Below are 19614 nucleotides of genomic sequence, written 5' to 3'. Positions count from 1 at the left end.
TCTTTAGTAAAGTTTTCTTAAGATTGTACTAAAACACTACAATTATATCAATTAATGAGATAAAATATTCACTCAACATCATATTTTGTTTATTAAACTGACTTTTATTTCAGCCCAGATATATACAAAAACTGACAAGATACATACATCATTATGTGAATATTAAATGAATCACAGTATGGAATAGTTTCATAATATATTTGATCAGATGAGCACATTATTCATCATTTAGTAATCATTATGGAGAGCACAATAGAACTGTAGGAATTGGAACATTTTCAAATTATTAAATTCATGTGACTGCATAAAAAAAACATTTTTATGGTGAATCTCATGCAGGTTACCGACTCCAGTCTGTTAAGATCCACTTAATAACAGCATGAGTTACAGCATTCATGGTGGAGTGGTATGGGTTTTGGGCTGTCTAATGGCCCCAAATTTAAACCCTGTACACCGTCATCCCCTACTGTCCTGCAGAAATTATGGGCTAGGACGTAATAACATACATTTCTGAAGGACTATCCAAAACTTACAAAAAAAATTTAAGTTTTGGTGTTAAGACATCTCAAATTGACAAGATTACATTCTCACCAGCTCAACATTTAGTTAACATCACAATATGATGATCTTATAATTAAGCCTAGATATTATTGAGTATTAAATTAATACTAAGGAAACATTTCATACAAAAAAAAAAAGTCAACAAAGAAAAAAAAAACTTGATACATCAAGTATATTATTTTAAATTGATTTTTTAAGGGTAAAAAAAAAGTTATTAGAAAATGATCTATACTGTTTGTTTCACAGGCTATCTAAAAGGATCCCTTTCAGAATATTTTATCTGCTTAAGATGTAAAGGGTAACTATTTCTATGTCTGATGCTGATGGCCAGCACAATGACAAACCACCTTAACTTCCTTAATATATGTCAGGTACCCAATTAAGTTGACTCGGGGGGTGTCCTAAAAATCCTGAAACTCAAATTCTCAGTCTTTATTGGGACTCAAACTCAAGACCCCCTCCAGTTTGGAAGACTAGCCCTTTACCACTTTCCCCCTGGTACTGGTACCTATAACTCAATTATGTACAAAAAAACATGTATGGACATATCAGTATCAGGCAGATCTGTCTAGAAAACAAGAATGGAACACAAAAGCATGTCTTAAATCACTGACTGTTCTACATCAAACCACCTTCCCTCTGGTTAGTTTCAACACCGGAGCTTTAGACTTAGATCCTCTCGCGCCATTCAGCGCATTGGGAAGCAATCTGTCTCTGGCAATATCTGAAGCCTCTTCCCACCTGGTGTCCACTGCTCTGAGGTCCTCCATGAAAGTGTGGCACCAAGTTATACCAGGACGCCCCCTGTTTGCGCTTTCCTCATATTTGCTGCCATGTTATCGCAACTCTTGGTATTTTGTCGGAGAACATATCCCGCAAACACCGGAGCTGTCAAATCCAATTTAGACTATTAGTGACCAGCACATTACTAATGGAATTTAAAAAGCCTACCTAGTTGCGGAATATACCATACAGTGTAAAGGTATTGTGAGGACAGTTCAACTACCCACCTAATTTATTACCACCTTGCACTAACTGTTAGTCTATGCTTAAATAACCTTATAGAAGATAACTTATCCTTAAGCCTAAACAGGACGCAAATATATATAGCTCCTCCTTCCTGATCATTTCTCATTTCCTATGTACTCGAAGATGACTGTAAAGTCCAATCCTCAACTTTAAAAAGCCGGCGCATACGTGGCAAGGGTAGGTCTGGTCAGTTGCAGATAGTCCGGCTTCTTCTCTCAGCTTTTTGTTGGTTCGGCGCTCTTTCGCCCTGGCCACTCTTCTTGCTTCAAATCTTGAGACTCCGAGACTCACAGCTTCACGCTATGAGGAGCAATCGAGAGCTAGTGCTTCCCAGTCGTGAATGTTGAATTCCTTGAAGGAGCTCTTGAGAGTGTCTTTATAGCACTTGTATTGACCTCCCTGGGAGCGCTTTCTTGCAAACTACTCCCCGTACAAATATGACGAGATTTAAACCCCAGACCACTGCTTTCACAATGCCAAGTGAAAACACCCTAAAATAGCAGAATTTATTCCTCTAAAGCTAGAACTATTAAATGAATACTTTATTTTTTAATATTTTTTTTTTTACAAACAACAAAATATAATTATTTTAATATTACCAAAAGACAAATAATAAAATAATGAAAAAATAAAATCAAACATATTCTACATACCAATACCAAGCAGAGATGGACTAATTAATTGGAAACTAGATAAATAAGTTACATCACAGGGGTCAGGAATCAAAGTTTGCACAAAATAATTGGTATTTACAAACTAGACATTAACATGACCAGGCAAGACTTGAGAATAAAAATCAAAGGTACATGCATTTTCATCTACATCTTTGTCTAAAGACCATCAATGAAATGATGAGAATTAAACACATATACATACATTGGCCTACTCTGAATACATTCTGCAAACACTTTTACCTTTCTTTCCAGCCATGGTTTGTAAAGTTTAGATATGAGCTTACTAATTAGGTCACCCGCACATGGTGAAATCTATTTTTAGTAAAATTAATTGGCACACCAAAACAGCAAATCATTAAAAGAGAAATGACTAAATAATATTTAACAGGTAGCAAAAGTTGGCTTGGAGTTGTCAACGAGATGGAGGAAGAGCATACCCCAACCTTCACAGACAACTTACGATGGCCACAAGCAGAGCTGGTCACACAAACTTATGGATGCGATCAAACGGGACCTCAAAGCAGTGGACGTTGATGTGGACTACTGGCAAGACTGCACTATGAGGAGAGAGAAGGTGATAAAGAAAGCTATGGACAATGAAAAAGCATTGGCCTCAGATATGGAAGAAAAAGCTTTACCTGAGTTGTATGTCAATTGGAATGTCTCTCCAGAATAGGGCTCTAGAGACATATGAAACATTGCTCTACAATATGAAACAACGGCCTCCAGAAAAGGGCTCTACAGACACATGAAACATTGCTCTACAAGATGAAACAATGGCCTCCAGAATAGGGCTCTACAGACACATGAAACAGTGCTCTACAAGATGAAACAATGGCCTCCAGAATAGGGCTCTACAGACATATGAAACAGTGCTCTACAAGATGAAACAACGGCCTCCAGAAAAGGGCTCTACAGACATATGAAACATTGCTCTACAAGATGAAACAATGGCCTCCAGAATAGGGCTCTACAGACACATGAAACAGTGCTCTACAAGATGAAACAACGGCCTCCAGAAAAGGGCTCTACAGACATATGAAACAGTGCTCTACAAGATGAAACAACGGCCTCCAGAATAGGGCTCAACAGTCATACGAAAAAAGTGTTTTTAGAGATGAACCACAGCCTTCCTACAACTAAAAAACAAAAAGAAACTGTATATCCAAATGATATGCTCTGACTACAGCTGTGAAATAAAGAGTATGATCTTGTATAGCAGCTATTTTGTTTAAAAAACAATGGACAATCTACAGCAGTGTTAAAGATAACTACATGATTGACTTAGACTGAACATAAATTAACTCTGAGGAGGCATCCCATACAGATGGAAACAGAATGCAACTGTTGAAATTGATGCAAGCATTCTAATTGTGTTAGTTAAAATGTTGCAACTGCAACAACATATGATAAACAACAAATTGATCAAATATTATAAGCAGACTGTCATAATAAACATATACGAATCAAAGACAGGTTCAAATTGCAAAAGCTACATAGCAAATTTGTTGAAAAGTAATACAATTGTTTTTTTGAGTACAAAACAATATTAAAAATTTTAGAGATAAATTATGTCATCAAATGATTAGAGATATGAATTAGAAGCCTTTGTATTTAAGAATATAAACCAATACCGGGTAGCACCTTTAATTTTTTTTTATGTAAACCATTCCATAAAAATTGTAATTTAGAGAATAAAAGTAGAAAAGCTAATTGAGAAAGTCGCCCATACACCCCAAGCATCTAGACAAAAGATTTGAGTCAATTGTTGAAGCCATGCAAAGCTCTGGAGTATATAAATGTGTCACTTAACAAGTAGAATCACAGATAAGGCAGGTTACAAATACTGAGCTGATATTTTGAAAAAAAAAACTGGAATCTTTAGAGATGCAACACACTGATTAAAACCGCTGACAGAGAAATGCACATACTACGTTTCAGTATCATTCCTTAAATTGTGCGCGAACGTACTTGCATCACTGGTGCATTATAGAGTGTTGGTTCTGGATGATTGTGATTATGCATGGTCGTAGTGGTAACAAATATAAGAAGCTGGGGACTACAAACTGTATCAGCTATTGCAGACCACAAACTGTATCAGCTATTGCAGACCACAATCTGTATCAGCTTTTGCAGACCACAATCTGTATCAGCTATTGCCATTCCTTGGGACAAAACAGTTGTGTGGAGAGGGGGGGAAATGCTGTGTGGTTGACAACATTCTGACCCTAACCAATACCCAGGATCTCACCTCGTCCTTCCCAAGAAAGCAAGCCAATAAAAAGCATGTTACAAATTTTTAAGTTTAGCTGGCTAGTAATCCAATCAGCCATCCACAAGTTGAGAAACAATGAGGCCTAAACAATGGCATTGAAGTTTAGATACTTTGGAGCAGCCAGTAAACTGTTCTTCATTTACAATGCAATCGACAAATGAAAAAATAATTGCAGAAACTAAGGAGCTATAAGAAATGACAAAACGTCACACTAAAATAATTAACATAAATTTTCACTTTCTACCAAACAGAACAAAGTTGCTATAGCCTTGTTGCAAGTGTAAGTCAAAACAAACAACAACAAAAATTGTGATAATTTACTTTCAATAATTTCAATTTAGTCCTTACTGTACAGCCTGTCATTTCAGCTACTGTTGTCAGATATTGAGTTCCAATGGCACATTTTTTTTTTTAAACATATTTTTATTGCCAGGTTGCCAGACGTTTAGCTAACAGAGGACATGGGCTATTGATGTGAATAATGACGATTGTTTGACCAGTTCTGCAAACTTGAAGTCATTGGCAGAGCAGAAACATTGCATGTGTATAATCACAGCTGTTTAAACAGACATTTCTCAGAGCATCCCCAAGATCTCTGAATTTTTCTAATAAAAAAAAGCTTTTCGCAGTTCTTATCTTATAAAATACAGATGTTTCTTCAAAGAAGAAGATGATTACGTCCTACGCATCATGCTTCTAGTCATGCATGTTAAGCCAATGACTTAAATTCTGCCAAGTCACTGGTTTTCCTGGCTAGCTCAGGCAACCCATTCCATGCTCTAATAGAACTAGGGAACAAGGAGCCTTTGTACAAAGATGTCCTAGCATATGGAATGTCTTTCAGAGTATTTTATTAAATTTTGTTTTTGTATTTGAAGATTATGGTTCATCGTTTTATGTATAGTTGCTACTTTACTTTTAAGTCTTCTCTCCTGAAGGCTTTCTAAATTTAGTGATTTTACTAAAGGTGTTACTCTAATCAAATGTGAATATTCGTTTGTTATGAATCTCACTGCTCTATTTTATGTCTGCTCCTGTTTCTTAATGTTTTCTTGAGTTGAGGGGGTCCCAAACAGAGGATGCGTATTTTATTATTGGCCTAACCAAGGTTTAAATAACATTTTATCTTTATTTTCTTATTTGATTTATAGAAATTCAAAGCACAGTCCAACTGACATAAAAGAGAAACAGTCTCTCCATCACTCAGTGAGAGGCATTCCCACAAAGTTAAATGTGAAGAAATTAGTGCTCCACACATGTTTGTGCGAATGACATACTACTGCAAAAATTCACTTCGACAAAACATGCAACTTAATTTAGCAATTTAGCAGCCTACTGTCAATGACAAGTTTGATAGATTTAATTGTAAACATAATTTTCAGTGTCTATTTTTTGTTCTCCTGTGGGCGACTAATTGTCTGGTAATACTATGTTTAACTGATGCATTAATGGTAAAAAGGAAAAAAAATGCTAGAATGTATGACACACAGTAACGTAGCAAGGAATTTGTGGGCCCGAGGGGGCCTGGCCTCTTTAGGAGCCCCTGCATTTTGACATTCTACATCATGACATGAGATAATGGGGTAATATTTAATATTTAATGTAAAACAAAATTTCTAACACTCATTTAGGGCCTAGGGTGATTTTCAAATTCAAATTCTCCTCCCACATCCCCTCCACCATAGCTATGCCACTAATAACACATGCATTATGTCAAAGAGGAATACAAAACTTAATGTCCCGGTGATTCTAATATCACTGGAATGATGCGACACAATTATATCAAGAATATGCACCTTTATAAAACCATACTCAGCAAAAGCAAGATTTACAAAATTCATGATGACACAAATATTTGGCAGTAAAAAATGATAAAAGATGTATATATTTAATAAAAAAAAAAGACACCATTTTTTGCATATTTTGTTTGCTGTCATTAGAAAAGTATACACACAAAAAAAATGAATAAAAATAGAAAAAGTAATCTTAGAGAAAACATGTTGTTCTTTTAAATTTACCAATTATAGGTCAAAGGTCAACTAACTTAGTTATTTAAGCTTGTCATATGCCTGACCAATTGACCACAGTAAGTGGTTGAAAGTAGATCTATCTTTTAAACGTCAGTCTGCCGACAAGGGTGCCAAATAACAATAGCGTCAAGTTGTGCTGTCGGCTAATGAGAAACAACAGCTGTGACATTTCACAACCTACTTCAATGGCTTCCGCAGGAAAGAGGTTTAGAGAGATTGATTTTCTCTTCTTATCGAAATGATAAATGCATTTCTTTGCTAAATCCTCACCAAGCTTATATTAAATTAATGACACATATATAACAAAATTTAAGGTTTTAAACAAAGTCACAAACTGTATTAATAAATAGCACAATTATTAGCTTCTTATTTGTTTCAAGATAATGAAGAACAATTTCACAAAACAAAATAATTTCAAATTTGGTTTTGCTTATATATGATCAATTGATCGTTTAAGACAACAATACAAAAAAGAAAAACTAAATTCACAAGCTACGACACTGAACTAAGGTTGCTAACCCTTGACCCCATGAACCAAAATTCTAACCAATTTCTCAGAAAGCCACGACTGTGGGGGTTGTCTTTCAGGAAGAAGCAGCACCTTGTTTGCCCGCGACGCTGACCGTGGGCAAGTTCATGAGAAGTCACGTTCTGACTAATCAGAACAAACTGGTATAAAAGTCCAACGAGCATAAAGGATGACACTAGGATGCAGTAAACCGCAGTCACAAAACAAATAGCTGTTCTGTAGAAAGAAAATGTGGAAAAACTTAATTTACGCCTGCATCACTAGTCTATACAGCTTACTAAATGTTAATAACCTTTTGGATGATCGAAGTTGCTTATCTACAGCATTCATTAAACTCATTCAGAAAGAACTAATGTAAAATTTTGTAAGTCCTGGCAACAAATAGACTGTACTACCAACCTTGTTTAAAGGTTGATACTAAGTGAATTTCTACTCCTTTTTACCACAAAAAAAAATAATTTTACAAACAAAAACAAGAAAATTAAAAATACGTTTTTAAAAAGACAATACCTCGTTTATGCAACTTAAAGAGCAATTGTTTTTCCATTAATAGCTAATGAATGTTAGAACATTTTTTCTCCTAAATCTTTACCAGTGAACAGATATTAGACTTTGGAAACACTAATATTTTTTTTTTGTCTGGCATTTCTTGCAGTCTACTGCAAAATGGATGTTAAAATTGTTGGCAGACAAATGTCCTTTCATGCAATGCACTTTTGAATAAATTACTGGGTCAAAATGTTTGAATGTTCATGATAGATGCCCACAGTTTAGGCAGCATTTGTTAAGTTTATAGTGTTCATGTGCAGGGTCAGATCTAAGACTTTAGCCAGTATTCATATGCATAAATGTGTTATAACTAAGAGTTTAGCTAAAACAAATAAAATGAGTTAAAACTATTAAATATTATCCTGGTAAAAATTGTACAAGTGAAACAAAGCAATCAGCTTATCTTATAAAAAACATCAAGAAATATTATCACAGCTATTCATTGAAGTCCAACAAAATCCATTAAGTTCAGTTAAGATCCATAAAATAAAACTTGTATGACACTATATTTTGTTAGCTATTGCTATAATGTGCACAATTGTAAGGGAAATCTTCTCAAAGATAATAAAGTTGTTATTTTTATTTTTATGAAGCTAATTTCAAACTATGAAAAATAATGTGTATACAAAAATTGTCTAAAATTGAAAAAATTTCCGATGGAAAGCTATTTAACCTGGCACGCCTTAAAGCCAAAACAAAGAGACGGCGTATCTTGATTAGGGAACTGCTGTTCGCTGATGATGCTGCACTCATATCTCACACACAAGGATTGCAGAGGCTTGTGAATGCTCTTGCAGCTGCTTGTCAAGAGTTTAGCCTTATAATAAGCCTCTCCTAGACCGAAATCCTGGCACAAGTTGTATCAGAAATACCAGTGATACATATTGAAAATCACACACTTATGGTGGTGCAGGAATTCACATATTTGGGAACAACAATAGCCAGCAAACTAGATTTAGACACTGAGCTGACAAAAAGAATAGGAAAGGCTTCTGCAGCAATGACAAAACTCTCCAAGCGCATGTGGGAAAATACCTAATTGACTACGGCAACAAAAATGCTGGTCTACTATGACTGTGTTCTGAGCACACTTCTTTGTGGCAGTGAGAACTGGGCAACTAACATGCATCAAGAACACAGATTAAATAGCTTCCACCTACACTGCCTGCGACGCATAATGTGCATCTCCTAGAGAGATCATGTCACCAACCAAGAAGTTTTTAAAACAGGCCAATATGCACAGCATCTTCAACAGAGAAGACTACGCTGGCTCGGTCATGTCACTCACATGTCAGATGGAAGAATCCCTAAAGACATCATATACGCTGAGCTTGCAGAGGGAGTCAGACTCAGGGGCCGTCCAAGACAAACCTACAGAGATATCTGCAAGCGAGACATGGGAGCCACGGGCATCGACCAAAGTATGTGGGAGGAGATAGCTCATGACCGGACAACATGGAGACAGACTGTACATGCTGGTAAATGAACTTCGCCAAATGCAAAAGAAACGAAGCTGCGTCAGTCAAGAGAAAGAAAAAGAAAGCTGCCCTGTCAGCTAGCCCTAGGACAGATGCATATTCATGCACGAGCTGTGGCAAAGTCTGCCGCTCCAGAATTGGCTTGATCAGTCACTCCAGATTCTGTCCCATCCCAAGGTGTAACCTAGGCCAGTGACTCATCTGGGCGCAACCATTGTCTTCCGAGACAGAAGGAGCCACATATGCTTGGCATTTAACTAATACCGTCAAATTTAGCAGAAAGACATGCCAAATGTGTTTGATTAATAAAGATGAACTAATTTTACTTTATTTTCATCAAATCAAAAAATAAATGGCAACATTATATTTTGTCTTCAACTGGCCCATAACGGTATTAAATGTATAGCATGATAAATATGGCTATCGATATTCAGTTGTTGAATTATAGTTCTAAACAGTTAGGGCATCTAAACCGATACAAATTGATTTCTTAATACAGTATTCCAATTAAACTCCTAATCCATAACAATGGTGATACAAATTAAGTACTCTATTACTTCATGCGTATAATCAAGTAAGCAAGCAATTTATGCCTGCAATCAAGTAATAAATGCCTTTAATCAAGTAAGCAAGCAATTGATGTCTGCAATCAAGTAATTAATGCCTGCAATCAAGTAATTTATGCCTGCAATCAAGTTATATAAACCTGCAATCAAGTAATATATGTCTGCAATCAAGTAAACAAGCAATATAATTAACAATTCTTTGAATAAACTTACAAAAAGTCATTGTACAACCAGCGGCAGTCATTCGGCAGAAGAAACCAGTCATAGTACATCTTTGGTGTGCAGATAGTGGTGAAGGTCAAGTGAGCAGCGTAGACCCCAGTAAAAACAAACATAATCATCGCCAGGAGAAAAGATCGATGGTTAGGCCCACCAACACAGCTGTCAATCCTGAAAATTTATTATTTTCCAGTTTATTATTGAGGAAGAGATAATAATATTACAAATTCAAATGAAGTACCGTACTTTAGTAAATAAGAGATTTACATTATAATAATAAAAAGATAAAAAAAAATTATTGTTCTCTACTATTTAAATAAAAAAGGAAGGTTTTTGGTGGAATTCAAAAGGTTGTAATAATCTTCAATTCAATTCTGAAGAGAAATTTGAAACTTGTAGAACAAATAATAAAATTTAAGATATTCGAAGGCTTGCAAGCTTATACTATACTATACCTTACCAAATGCAATGATGGTCCCTCACTGCGATGTAAGCTTCACACAGCTTGCAATAACCTGCTCTAGCTGGTACATCTACCTTGCCTATTTCATGAAAAATAAAAATTTATGAAAGATTAAAAAAATTATTCCTTTTCTATTCAACATCTTTCCCTATTTTATGCAGTTTTCTCCCTTGCATTTAAAAAAGGCACTATTGGGAAAAAAAATTTGTCCAGACCTAAAGGTCAAGGTGAAAATTCTGTAGCCAACAGTCGAAGATGGTGTTATTTGTCTAACACATCAATCAACTGCCTTTTTATATATCACAGCTAAAACCTGATTGCTATCGTAAAAAATCGCGAGCTAAAAATCTATGGCCATATTACAAGGTCTTCAGGGCTCACAAAGATTCCTTCAGGGAACAGTACCAGGAAAAAAGAAGAAGAGGCAGACAGAGAAAGCGATAGTGAAAGCGAAAGACAAAATACAAGAATGGACGGGTCTACCATTGAAAGGGAATCTATCTAAGGCAAAAGACAGAGAGGATTGGAGAAAGGTCAACAAATCTTGCATGGTACCCCAACGGTCCAACAGACAAAGGGGTAGGTAAAGGTAAAAAAAAAAAAAAAGATTAAGTACCCTATCTGGTCTTTAATCGAGGCCTTAAGTGTGAATACAAATTTAGTGCCTTACTGAAGGGTAATCTATTCCTGGCATCATTGTGGCACCCTGTAAAATGACCCTTGAGAGAAAATGGCTAACAGAGAAAAAAAAAGGAGTCATGGCTTTCAGTAGGCTTCCAAAGTATTATATACACTGCATGTGACAAGGAAGGAAGAAAGTCTTGCTAAACCTTGTCCCATTTGTCACAACATTCCTCAAATATGGTGGTGGCTGTCTTCACAGGTTAGTGGCAGTACACTAAAGGAACATGAAGGACTAGATAATGGGAATTAGGCAGTGACTCAAGGAGCTATGGCTCTGCAAAATGGATTTGTTTAAATGATATTACTGGGTAAATCCTTACAATTGGTCAAAGGGCTTAAAGGCCTTTGTCTTAATGCTTTTTGGACACTCTACAAAAAAATCTTACTAGATATAAAACCTGTATATTTTGAGCTCAACAACTGAATACATTATCATTAAATTATATTATTCTAATATAAAGAGATAAATGAAAAAAGCACTGGCCTCCACTTGTTCTTGAATCTACCCAATGGACAGAGTCGTCAACCATCTGATCTCTATCAAGACTCACTGTGACCATTTCCTCACCATAAACTTTCTGTTCATTTTCTTGACTCTTGGGTGCCTGTGTGGGATATTAAAACATTATTACTCTACATTGAGCAAAGAGTGACTTGCTTGAGATAACACCATTTCTCCATCACGGCAACTTCAGTTTTATATGCAATCTAAAATTAGTTAATTGTTTCACAGTGGTTATATCTGATTTCAGATTAAAAGATCAGTGATCCCTTACTGACTGTTTTATAGAAATCAATATAGGCCTCTACAGATTTTGCTGTTAATATGAAATAGTTCTGTTTCCAGGCTTTTCCAACAAGCTTATGCAAGTTGCTCTTTATTTAAACAAACATCAAATGTAACCAATATTAATATGTACACAATTATCACTGTTATGTAAGTTGACTATATCCCTCTTAGGTATTCTCATTTTGCATTTCACATTACTGAAATGCTTCTATAGATATTAATACTTGAACAGAAACAGATGAATTATTTAAAATAAATTTACTCTTCAGAACAACCGCTAAGACTTGTGTGTAAAATAACACAAAATTTTACATGAAAATGAACGCTTAAGTCATACAATAAACTACCTGGTCATACAGAGTTTTGTTGACTGCTGAACTTGTACGGGACCTGTGGGACACAATTAGTACTTCCGGGTCACGTTTGGTTTGATACAGGAAATAGAACATTATCATCATTGAAGTAAACACTGTAAGTATCTCCCAAAGTAAAACTTCACGAAATGCCACCACAAAAAACTGAAAGATGAATAATGCAAAAGTTAAAAAATTATTACCATATTTGTATAAATATACATAATAAGGATAATACAATATGTAGTTTTCTTGATAAATTCAAATGAAACAAGAAATAAAATTAAGAAGCAAAAAAATGTGATAATATATTCAGGTACCCCTTACAGACGTTGCCTTTTTTATGAAAAAAAAAATCATGAAAGATAGGGAAATTGGGCAGGTTAGTCTGGAGAGGCTACTGAGGTAGAGGGTACAGGATCTCTAACAGGCCTCTCAGTCTTTATGAAATATTGCAGGTTAGTCTGGAGAGGCTGCTGAGGTAGAGGGTACAGGATCTCTCACAGGTCTCTTTAGTCTTTATGAAATATTGCAGGTTAGTCTGGAGAGGCTGCTGAGGTAGAGGGTACAGGATCTCTCACAGGCCTCTCAGTCTTTATGAAATATTGCAGGTTAGTCTGGAGAGGCTGCTGAGGTAGAGGGTACAGGATCTCTCACAGGTCTCTTTAGTCTTTATGAAATATTGCAGGTTAGTCTGGAGAGGCTGCTGAGGTAGAGGGTACAGGATCTCTCACAGGTCTCTTTAGTCTTTATGAAATATTGCAGGTTAGTCTGGAGAGGCTGCTGAGGTAGAGGGTACAGGATCTCTCACAGGTCTCTTAGTCTTTATGAAATATTGCAGGTTAGTCTGGAGAGGCTGCTGAGGTAGAGGGTACAGGATCTCTCACAGGTCTCTTAGTCTTTATGAAATATTGCAGGTTAGTCTGGAAGGAGAGCATCCTATTCTCCTCAAAGATCTCTTAGTAACACCACAAGAAATCCATGACCCCCCTCAGTCCACAGAAGCGTTACGCCATATTCTTTTGCCATGCACACCAACAAGTTCCCACACACAAAGTTTGAGTTTTCGACGTTTACACAAAACCACCTCAGCATGGGGATATTCACAGTTTGAATATCATGAAATAAAAACAAGCACAAATTGGTGGCTGAGTGGTAAAGTGCTTGGCTTCTAAACCGAGGGATCCCAGGTTCGAATCCAGGTGAAGACTGGTATTTTTAAGTTTGGGATCTTTAAAGACATCTGAGTCCACCCAGCTCTAATGGGTACCAGATATAAGTAGGAGAAACGTAAAGGTGGCTGGTCGTTGTGATGGCCACATGACACCCTTGTAGTTCACAGAAACAAAACCTTTACATCATCTGATCACAAGGTCTGAAAGGGGGAATTGTTTTTACAAGTTGGTCACAATAATTTATCTTTTTCTTTATTTTTTCCCCTCTGCCATTATTATCAGCAATTGAACATGTGTGACACCCAAATAGTTTAAATAATTAATTGTCAAAATTTCAAAAGCTTAATAAAAAAAATTTTTTTTTTTACCTGAAACACTAGATATGAACTGATAACAGACGTTATCCCCCATGAATAGAAAAAAAGAGTCCTGCGACTTTTGCCTCTCCGTCTCCACAATGAATGAAACAGTAAAACAAAGAGCGGCATGAAAAGAAAGACAGCAAAAGTCATAACAGGGTGAAGGGTCGCAAGTAAAAGGCAGGTAGGGACAACCAGAATTGGCGTAATAACATCAGGACGCAATTTCACAGCTCCAGATCCAAAACAGGAAGGTATGCGGCAGCGATCTGATATGGTGTTGACAAGACGATCGATTGTGGTGTCTGGCACTCTTTCACACTTAAACATTCTACAATAAAAGAAATTTAATACATTAATCAACAATAAACGATTAAAAAATAATGGCTTAGTTCTTCTAAGTTAACAATAATTTGAACTTAGTTGTTTGTTTTTTTTCAAGATAGTGTTGCAGAATGGCAACATGCAATTTGTGCTTTAATGTGAATTCTAGATTGTTATTTGCAATGCATAATTGTAAAACAAATTTACTCATGGATAAAAAATGTTTGCTGTAAAATGTTTTACATGTTTCAGATGTTCCTTCAGAGTTGAAGATAATTACTTTCTAGTCCAAACCTCCCGCAGGACGACGGGGGATGGGAGTGGGCAGGGTTTGAACCCGGGACCATCGATAAATCTGAACGAAATCTGCTAGCCTAATTCTCTACACAAGGTAGGCCCAACTGTCTCTATAAAACAAAATTAATTTATTAGGACTAATTGATTAACTAATTGGTTACTTTTTAAATTGATCCATGTCTTGCCACTGAAAATGAATACTTGCGCAAAGTTTCAACTTGATCCAAGGATGAGAAGTGGGAGAGATAACGTGCACAAGATTCTACCCAGTCAGACAGCCTTGTAAAATAAAGCCAAAAGTTTTTCTAAAATACTTACTTATCAAACATTTCATCCAATGCTTCACAATCACAACAAGAGGACAGTACATGGCTACGCTCCCCTTGCATGTTGTGATACTCACAGCAACAAAGACTTTCAGCTGCTGCAGAGGGAAGAGTAACTTTTGGTGACTTGCTCATGATGAGGCCTTTCTGGGGGAAATAAATTGAAAAAATTGCTTATGATACTTTAGAAGTATTTGATTGCTTTATTTAAATGTAAAGCAAATTTCCCCTTTCAGACCTTGCGATCTATGGGACAGATGATGCAAAAGGTCATCTGTTTCTATGGCTCATATGTAACGGGGGTATCATGTGGATAGCACAATGACCAACCGCCTTTACTTTTCCCCCAACTAACATCAGGTACCCATTAGAGCTGGGTGGATTCTGAGGTACACTTAAGATCCCAAAATTTAAAATCCCAATCTTCACCAGGATTAGACTGTGGGGCCCCTGTTTATCATCTCTTTTGAAGCAAGGCGCATATTATAAGAAGCAAAGCGCTTTACCATTTTATTGCTTTATTTATGCCTTATTATTCAACCTTTTTTAAAATATGTACATTGTTTAGCACATAGATCTCTATATTAGGGGTTTATCAAATTCCTACTAATTTGCAATAAATGATGTTATATTATGTAATTTTAAGCCTTAAAATTTCACTCAACACCTTATAAATAATAAATGCTGCAAACTGCCTTATGGTCGCCAGCTCCTGATTTTTCCTCAGGGTTGACTCATGAAGCCTTTCCCATGATTGGGTAAAGCTGCAAGGCAACAGAGGTTTGAATTCAGAGTTTTCCTTCTCCTAGGTGGGTAGCCAGTCCAACTCCTGGCCTTCACGTGTGGCTCAGATATTGAGTCCGGCGGAACTGTTCTTACTAACAGGAAAAGGGGCAAAGGCGAGTAACTGGTGCCTTCACCAGTAAGCTTCGGGCAGGAGGGGCTCGTTAGCCACTCAACAATGTGTGAAGAATGACTCTTAAGCTTAACGACGAAAAGTCCAGAAGTAACGTTACAATATCCAATAATCTGCATTAATTTAAACTTATAATAATATATCTGGCTCAGAATCTGCTGGACAATTAAAATCTATTCTGATTCAGTTGACAGTTGTCTTCAACGATAACATCTAATGATCTATCCTCGAATAACAATATATTTAGTATATTCCAATGGAAAAAAACTTAGTTTTACTTAGATCTAGTATGTGACAAGTTTTACATGTTAGAATGGACAAAAAAAATTCCATATTTTCGATGGATATAGATATTGAGTCTAAACAGATCTATAAGCGACCCCTGACAAATTGTCAATCGACCTCCCAAGGGGCCGTGACCCACAGGTTGAGAACCTCTGGTCTAAACTTAGTAACTAATTCAAACTCTAGACAACACAATCTAGATCTAGTAGATCTATTTCTATTCTAATCTAGGACTAGATCTTTTAAATCTTTGAATCTAGATCTAGACTAGACTTAGACGCTTGGGGACTTGATGATATTTGATATAAATCTAGATCTAGAATAGATTCAGAATCTAGTGACTAGTGATAGTGACAATCTACTGTAGGTACTTTGATAAAAAATTCAACTTTAATGAATCTAAATGAAACTAGTATAGTTAGATAGATCTTTTTGAATGGAGTTCATTGATACCTCATTTATGCTTCTAGGTTAATTAGAACATAAGTTATGACCATTTTAGTGTCGGGGAATTAGCCTATTAAAATACCCAAAAAATTGTGACCGAAAGGAGGAGCTTATACATTTAAACTGCTATAACTTTTTAACGCTTAAAGATAATGTAATGAAATTTTCCATAGAAAAGCACAATTATGTTCTGATAATTATGACAATTTTAAATCTGTGATATCTATTAACACTTTTTTGTGTTAAGCGCTTGATGTAGGAGTAGGCGTTGAAAAACGGCAGAAACAGAATACATATTCACACATAAATGGTCATAACTTTTAGATTCTACTGAGTCATGTCTATTCTGATCTACACCCTAGGACCCTAGTCACGCCTAGTGTTACGACAGTTAGTAGTTACGTGTATAATCATGTAATGTCATGTACTAAACTTAGACTATAATTTATAATGTAGATCTAGAGATCTATCATCTAGTAAAAGTAATCTAGTAAGACTAGACTAGTCACGTCTAAAACTAGTCTAATGAGTAAGTATAATAGTATTACTAGTACTAGACCTAGATTAGAGCAGTAGATGTAGTAAGTTTAAGTTAAACTTTAAGTAAGAACTAATTTACTAACTAAAGTCTAAGTCTAAGTCACAAGTGACGAAGTGACAAGTCTAAGTCTAAGACTAAGATTCAAGTTTACCTCTCCATTTCAAATTTATAAGAGTCTACCAGACTTATATAGTAGTGTAGATAGCAGAAATCTCTAGATCTAGACCCCCTAGACCTAAATTCTAAATGAGTGATGTAGAATGTAGACTAGATCTAGATTTATAATACTTTTTAATAGATTTAGATCTAAATCTATGAATTCTGTGTTATAGAAACAAAAAAGAAAACAATCATTACAACTTCCGCTTCCATTTAGAATTTAGATCTAGACTCTTAAAATTTCAGAATCAAAACGCAATGACTCAAAAGGAAAATAAGTTTGTAATAATTATAATGTAAACAAGGACCAAGCCAGGCCACGGCAAAGGGTTTGAATTTAAAATCTAATCTATCTAGATCTAGTCCTATAAATCTAGATTTAGAAATAGTGAACAGTGATATTTAAAATATAGACCTAGATCTAGATCTAGTAGAAATCTAATCAAAATTTATAATTGATTATATTATATCTAGATTCTAGTAGATCCTTAGCCTTAGACTTATATTTTATTATTATTTTTTTTTTTATATAGACTATAGACTTAGCCTAGGCTTAGGACTTAGTGACTTTGAAATTTTGTAGTCTAACAAAGTTTATATAACGTAATCATAAACATATAGATCTATAATAATATATAATTATAATTAATAATAATAATAATCTAGTATGATTATAATGATTATTAATGATAGTATCTAAAACAATCTTTATTCTAAATAAATCTAATAATTAATTATTTAATAGTAATAATAATAGACTAGTCACTATTCTAAACTTATCTAAACTGACTGACTTTATTTTAGTACTTTTAAGTTATAGATTCTATTGCTATACACATTGTAACATTTCCCACTATCCAGGCTCTCTGCAAACTGCACCACACCACACAACCAACTCAAAGAGCTTAACAACTCAGGGCTTCAAAGTAACCTAGCTGCGCCTAGCAGTTTAATGTCAAAAATACATCACAGCCAATACTGTACAATTGGCAACATCATAACACTGACTCAGTAACTGTACACAAAACCTTGTCTCTGTTCCGAACTGACTTCACACCATGCTGGTTCTGACTTCGCCTCATACTTGTGACATTGCGAGGAAACGTGAAAAGACTTGACTCTGACACATTGTATTCGCTCTTAAGTCGTATATAGGGTCCCTATAGGCCTTCTAGAGAACCGGATGCAACGTCGCTTGACCATTCTGGTTGATCACATGACTACACTCAATATGACTTGCATGCGTACCATTTAAAACACAGATCCTTCCCGAACTAACGTGTACTGTCACTTGTAACGGTTACCGCTCATCTAGCTCTAGCCTGGGGAGATTTGTGTCATCTAAAAACACACACAGCACTACCCCCATCTGTGTCCCCATTAGGTTTATAACAATATATATATATATATACTATATACACAAGCAGATACCTGCGCTACGGTTAAAAGCTCCTTATATAAAGCATGCACAAAAACTTCTTAGGCTCATCAGTTGAAGCCTTCTCATCTGCCTGTATTAAACCACCCCCCAACACACACACACACATGCTTTCATACAGATGTTTTGTGTTCTTTGTAAAACACATTTGATAATCATATTTTCTCACATTTACTCTTACTATTATTTAGATTTAGAGGAGAAATTAGATTTAAGATCTAGGTCTAGGTAGAAACAAGCATAAATTTAAAAAAACTGGAACGAAAGAAATGTATGCGTCAATATAATGTTAAGAAGTGCTTAAAGTGGAAGAAAATATAATTTTGTACTTTAGACATATTATATGAATGTCTGCTTTAAATATAAAAAAAACACATTTTTTTTGGTAAATTTTAACTGCTGAGATTTTCATTGTAAAATAATGGCTTATTAGTTCTATGTACCTGTAAAGTATTAACAGTTTAAATTTATGTATTTATTAACAACCACAAAGAGCAGTGGCTCAACCAATGGGCAACAGGAAACACAGGCAGAGCCATGTACAAAGAAATGAACGTGCCTAACAAACTGGACAGTATTAACTTCCTCCCCCACAAAGAGCAATCTACAATCTTCCAACTAAGGACAGGACACACACCTCTGATAAATTACCATCTCACTAACATAAATCCCACACAACTTTCCCTTTGTAGACACTGCGCCCACCCTTATGAAACCGTAAACCATCCTTTTTGAATGCCCCTTATAACCCACCTTAGACAGAACCTACCACCCCCTCCAGCCCAACATAACCAACACCCTGTACGGCAGTGCTGAACAACTGAAGAAAACAGCACACTATTTTTCCTTGGCGCAGTCTGCAAAAGAGCTGACAGCTCAGCAGCAAAAAGCTGTCTAGAAGAAGAAGAATGTATTTTATCATCCATTGTATTCTCCCACACTCTTTTCTGCAGCATGATATAGTGCCCATTGCCTTGGCTATCCTGCTGTTGATGTCTTTATCCAGCAGCACAACGTTGGAGATGATGGAGCCAATAACATAAAATGGACAACTATTTCCAGTGGTTGGCCATTACTTGTCATGCGAGGTGCAGTGCTAGTGTTTTGAACTAGTATTTTGGTCATTAGAGCCAATCTTCTGGCATAC

The 19614-nt window shown here is 35.8% G+C and overlaps 2 protein-coding genes across 3 annotated transcripts in view; one reads left to right on the top strand and one right to left on the bottom strand.

Annotated features, from left to right (window-relative positions):
* Positions 1-83: 83 nt before the first annotated feature.
* LOC106059037 (palmitoyltransferase ZDHHC23-like) lies at positions 84-17217 on the bottom strand. Of its 2 annotated transcripts, none has more exons than XM_056011646.1 (8): positions 17022-17217; positions 14674-14828; positions 13744-14065; positions 12195-12365; positions 11542-11662; positions 10371-10452; positions 9905-10081; positions 84-7314 (listed from the first exon to the last, which is right to left on the bottom strand). In XM_056011646.1, exons 2-8 carry the CDS (start codon positions 14814-14816, stop codon positions 7062-7064), a joined length of 1269 nt encoding a protein of 422 aa, XP_055867621.1. In that variant the 5' UTR covers positions 14817-14828; positions 17022-17217; the 3' UTR covers positions 84-7061. The 2 variants fall into 2 exon arrangements, with proteins under 2 accessions (XP_055867621.1, XP_055867622.1); XM_056011647.1 differs by having other exon boundaries at positions 14674-14824.
* Positions 17218-17248: 31 nt separating this feature from the next.
* Positions 17249-19614, top strand: part of LOC106061548 (glutathione hydrolase 1 proenzyme-like) — a 57150-nt gene continuing 54784 nt past the window's right edge. Inside the window, exon 1 of the mRNA XM_056011637.1 lies at positions 17249-17358. The gene's annotated coding sequence lies outside the window, so the exon portion shown is untranslated. The remainder of the gene's footprint in view (positions 17359-19614) is intronic.

Source organism: Biomphalaria glabrata, chromosome 14 (assembly GCF_947242115.1).
Source record: "Biomphalaria glabrata chromosome 14, xgBioGlab47.1, whole genome shotgun sequence".
Lineage (NCBI taxonomy): Eukaryota > Metazoa > Mollusca > Gastropoda > Planorbidae > Biomphalaria > Biomphalaria glabrata.
This window is presented reverse-complemented; position numbering and strand designations above follow the sequence as displayed.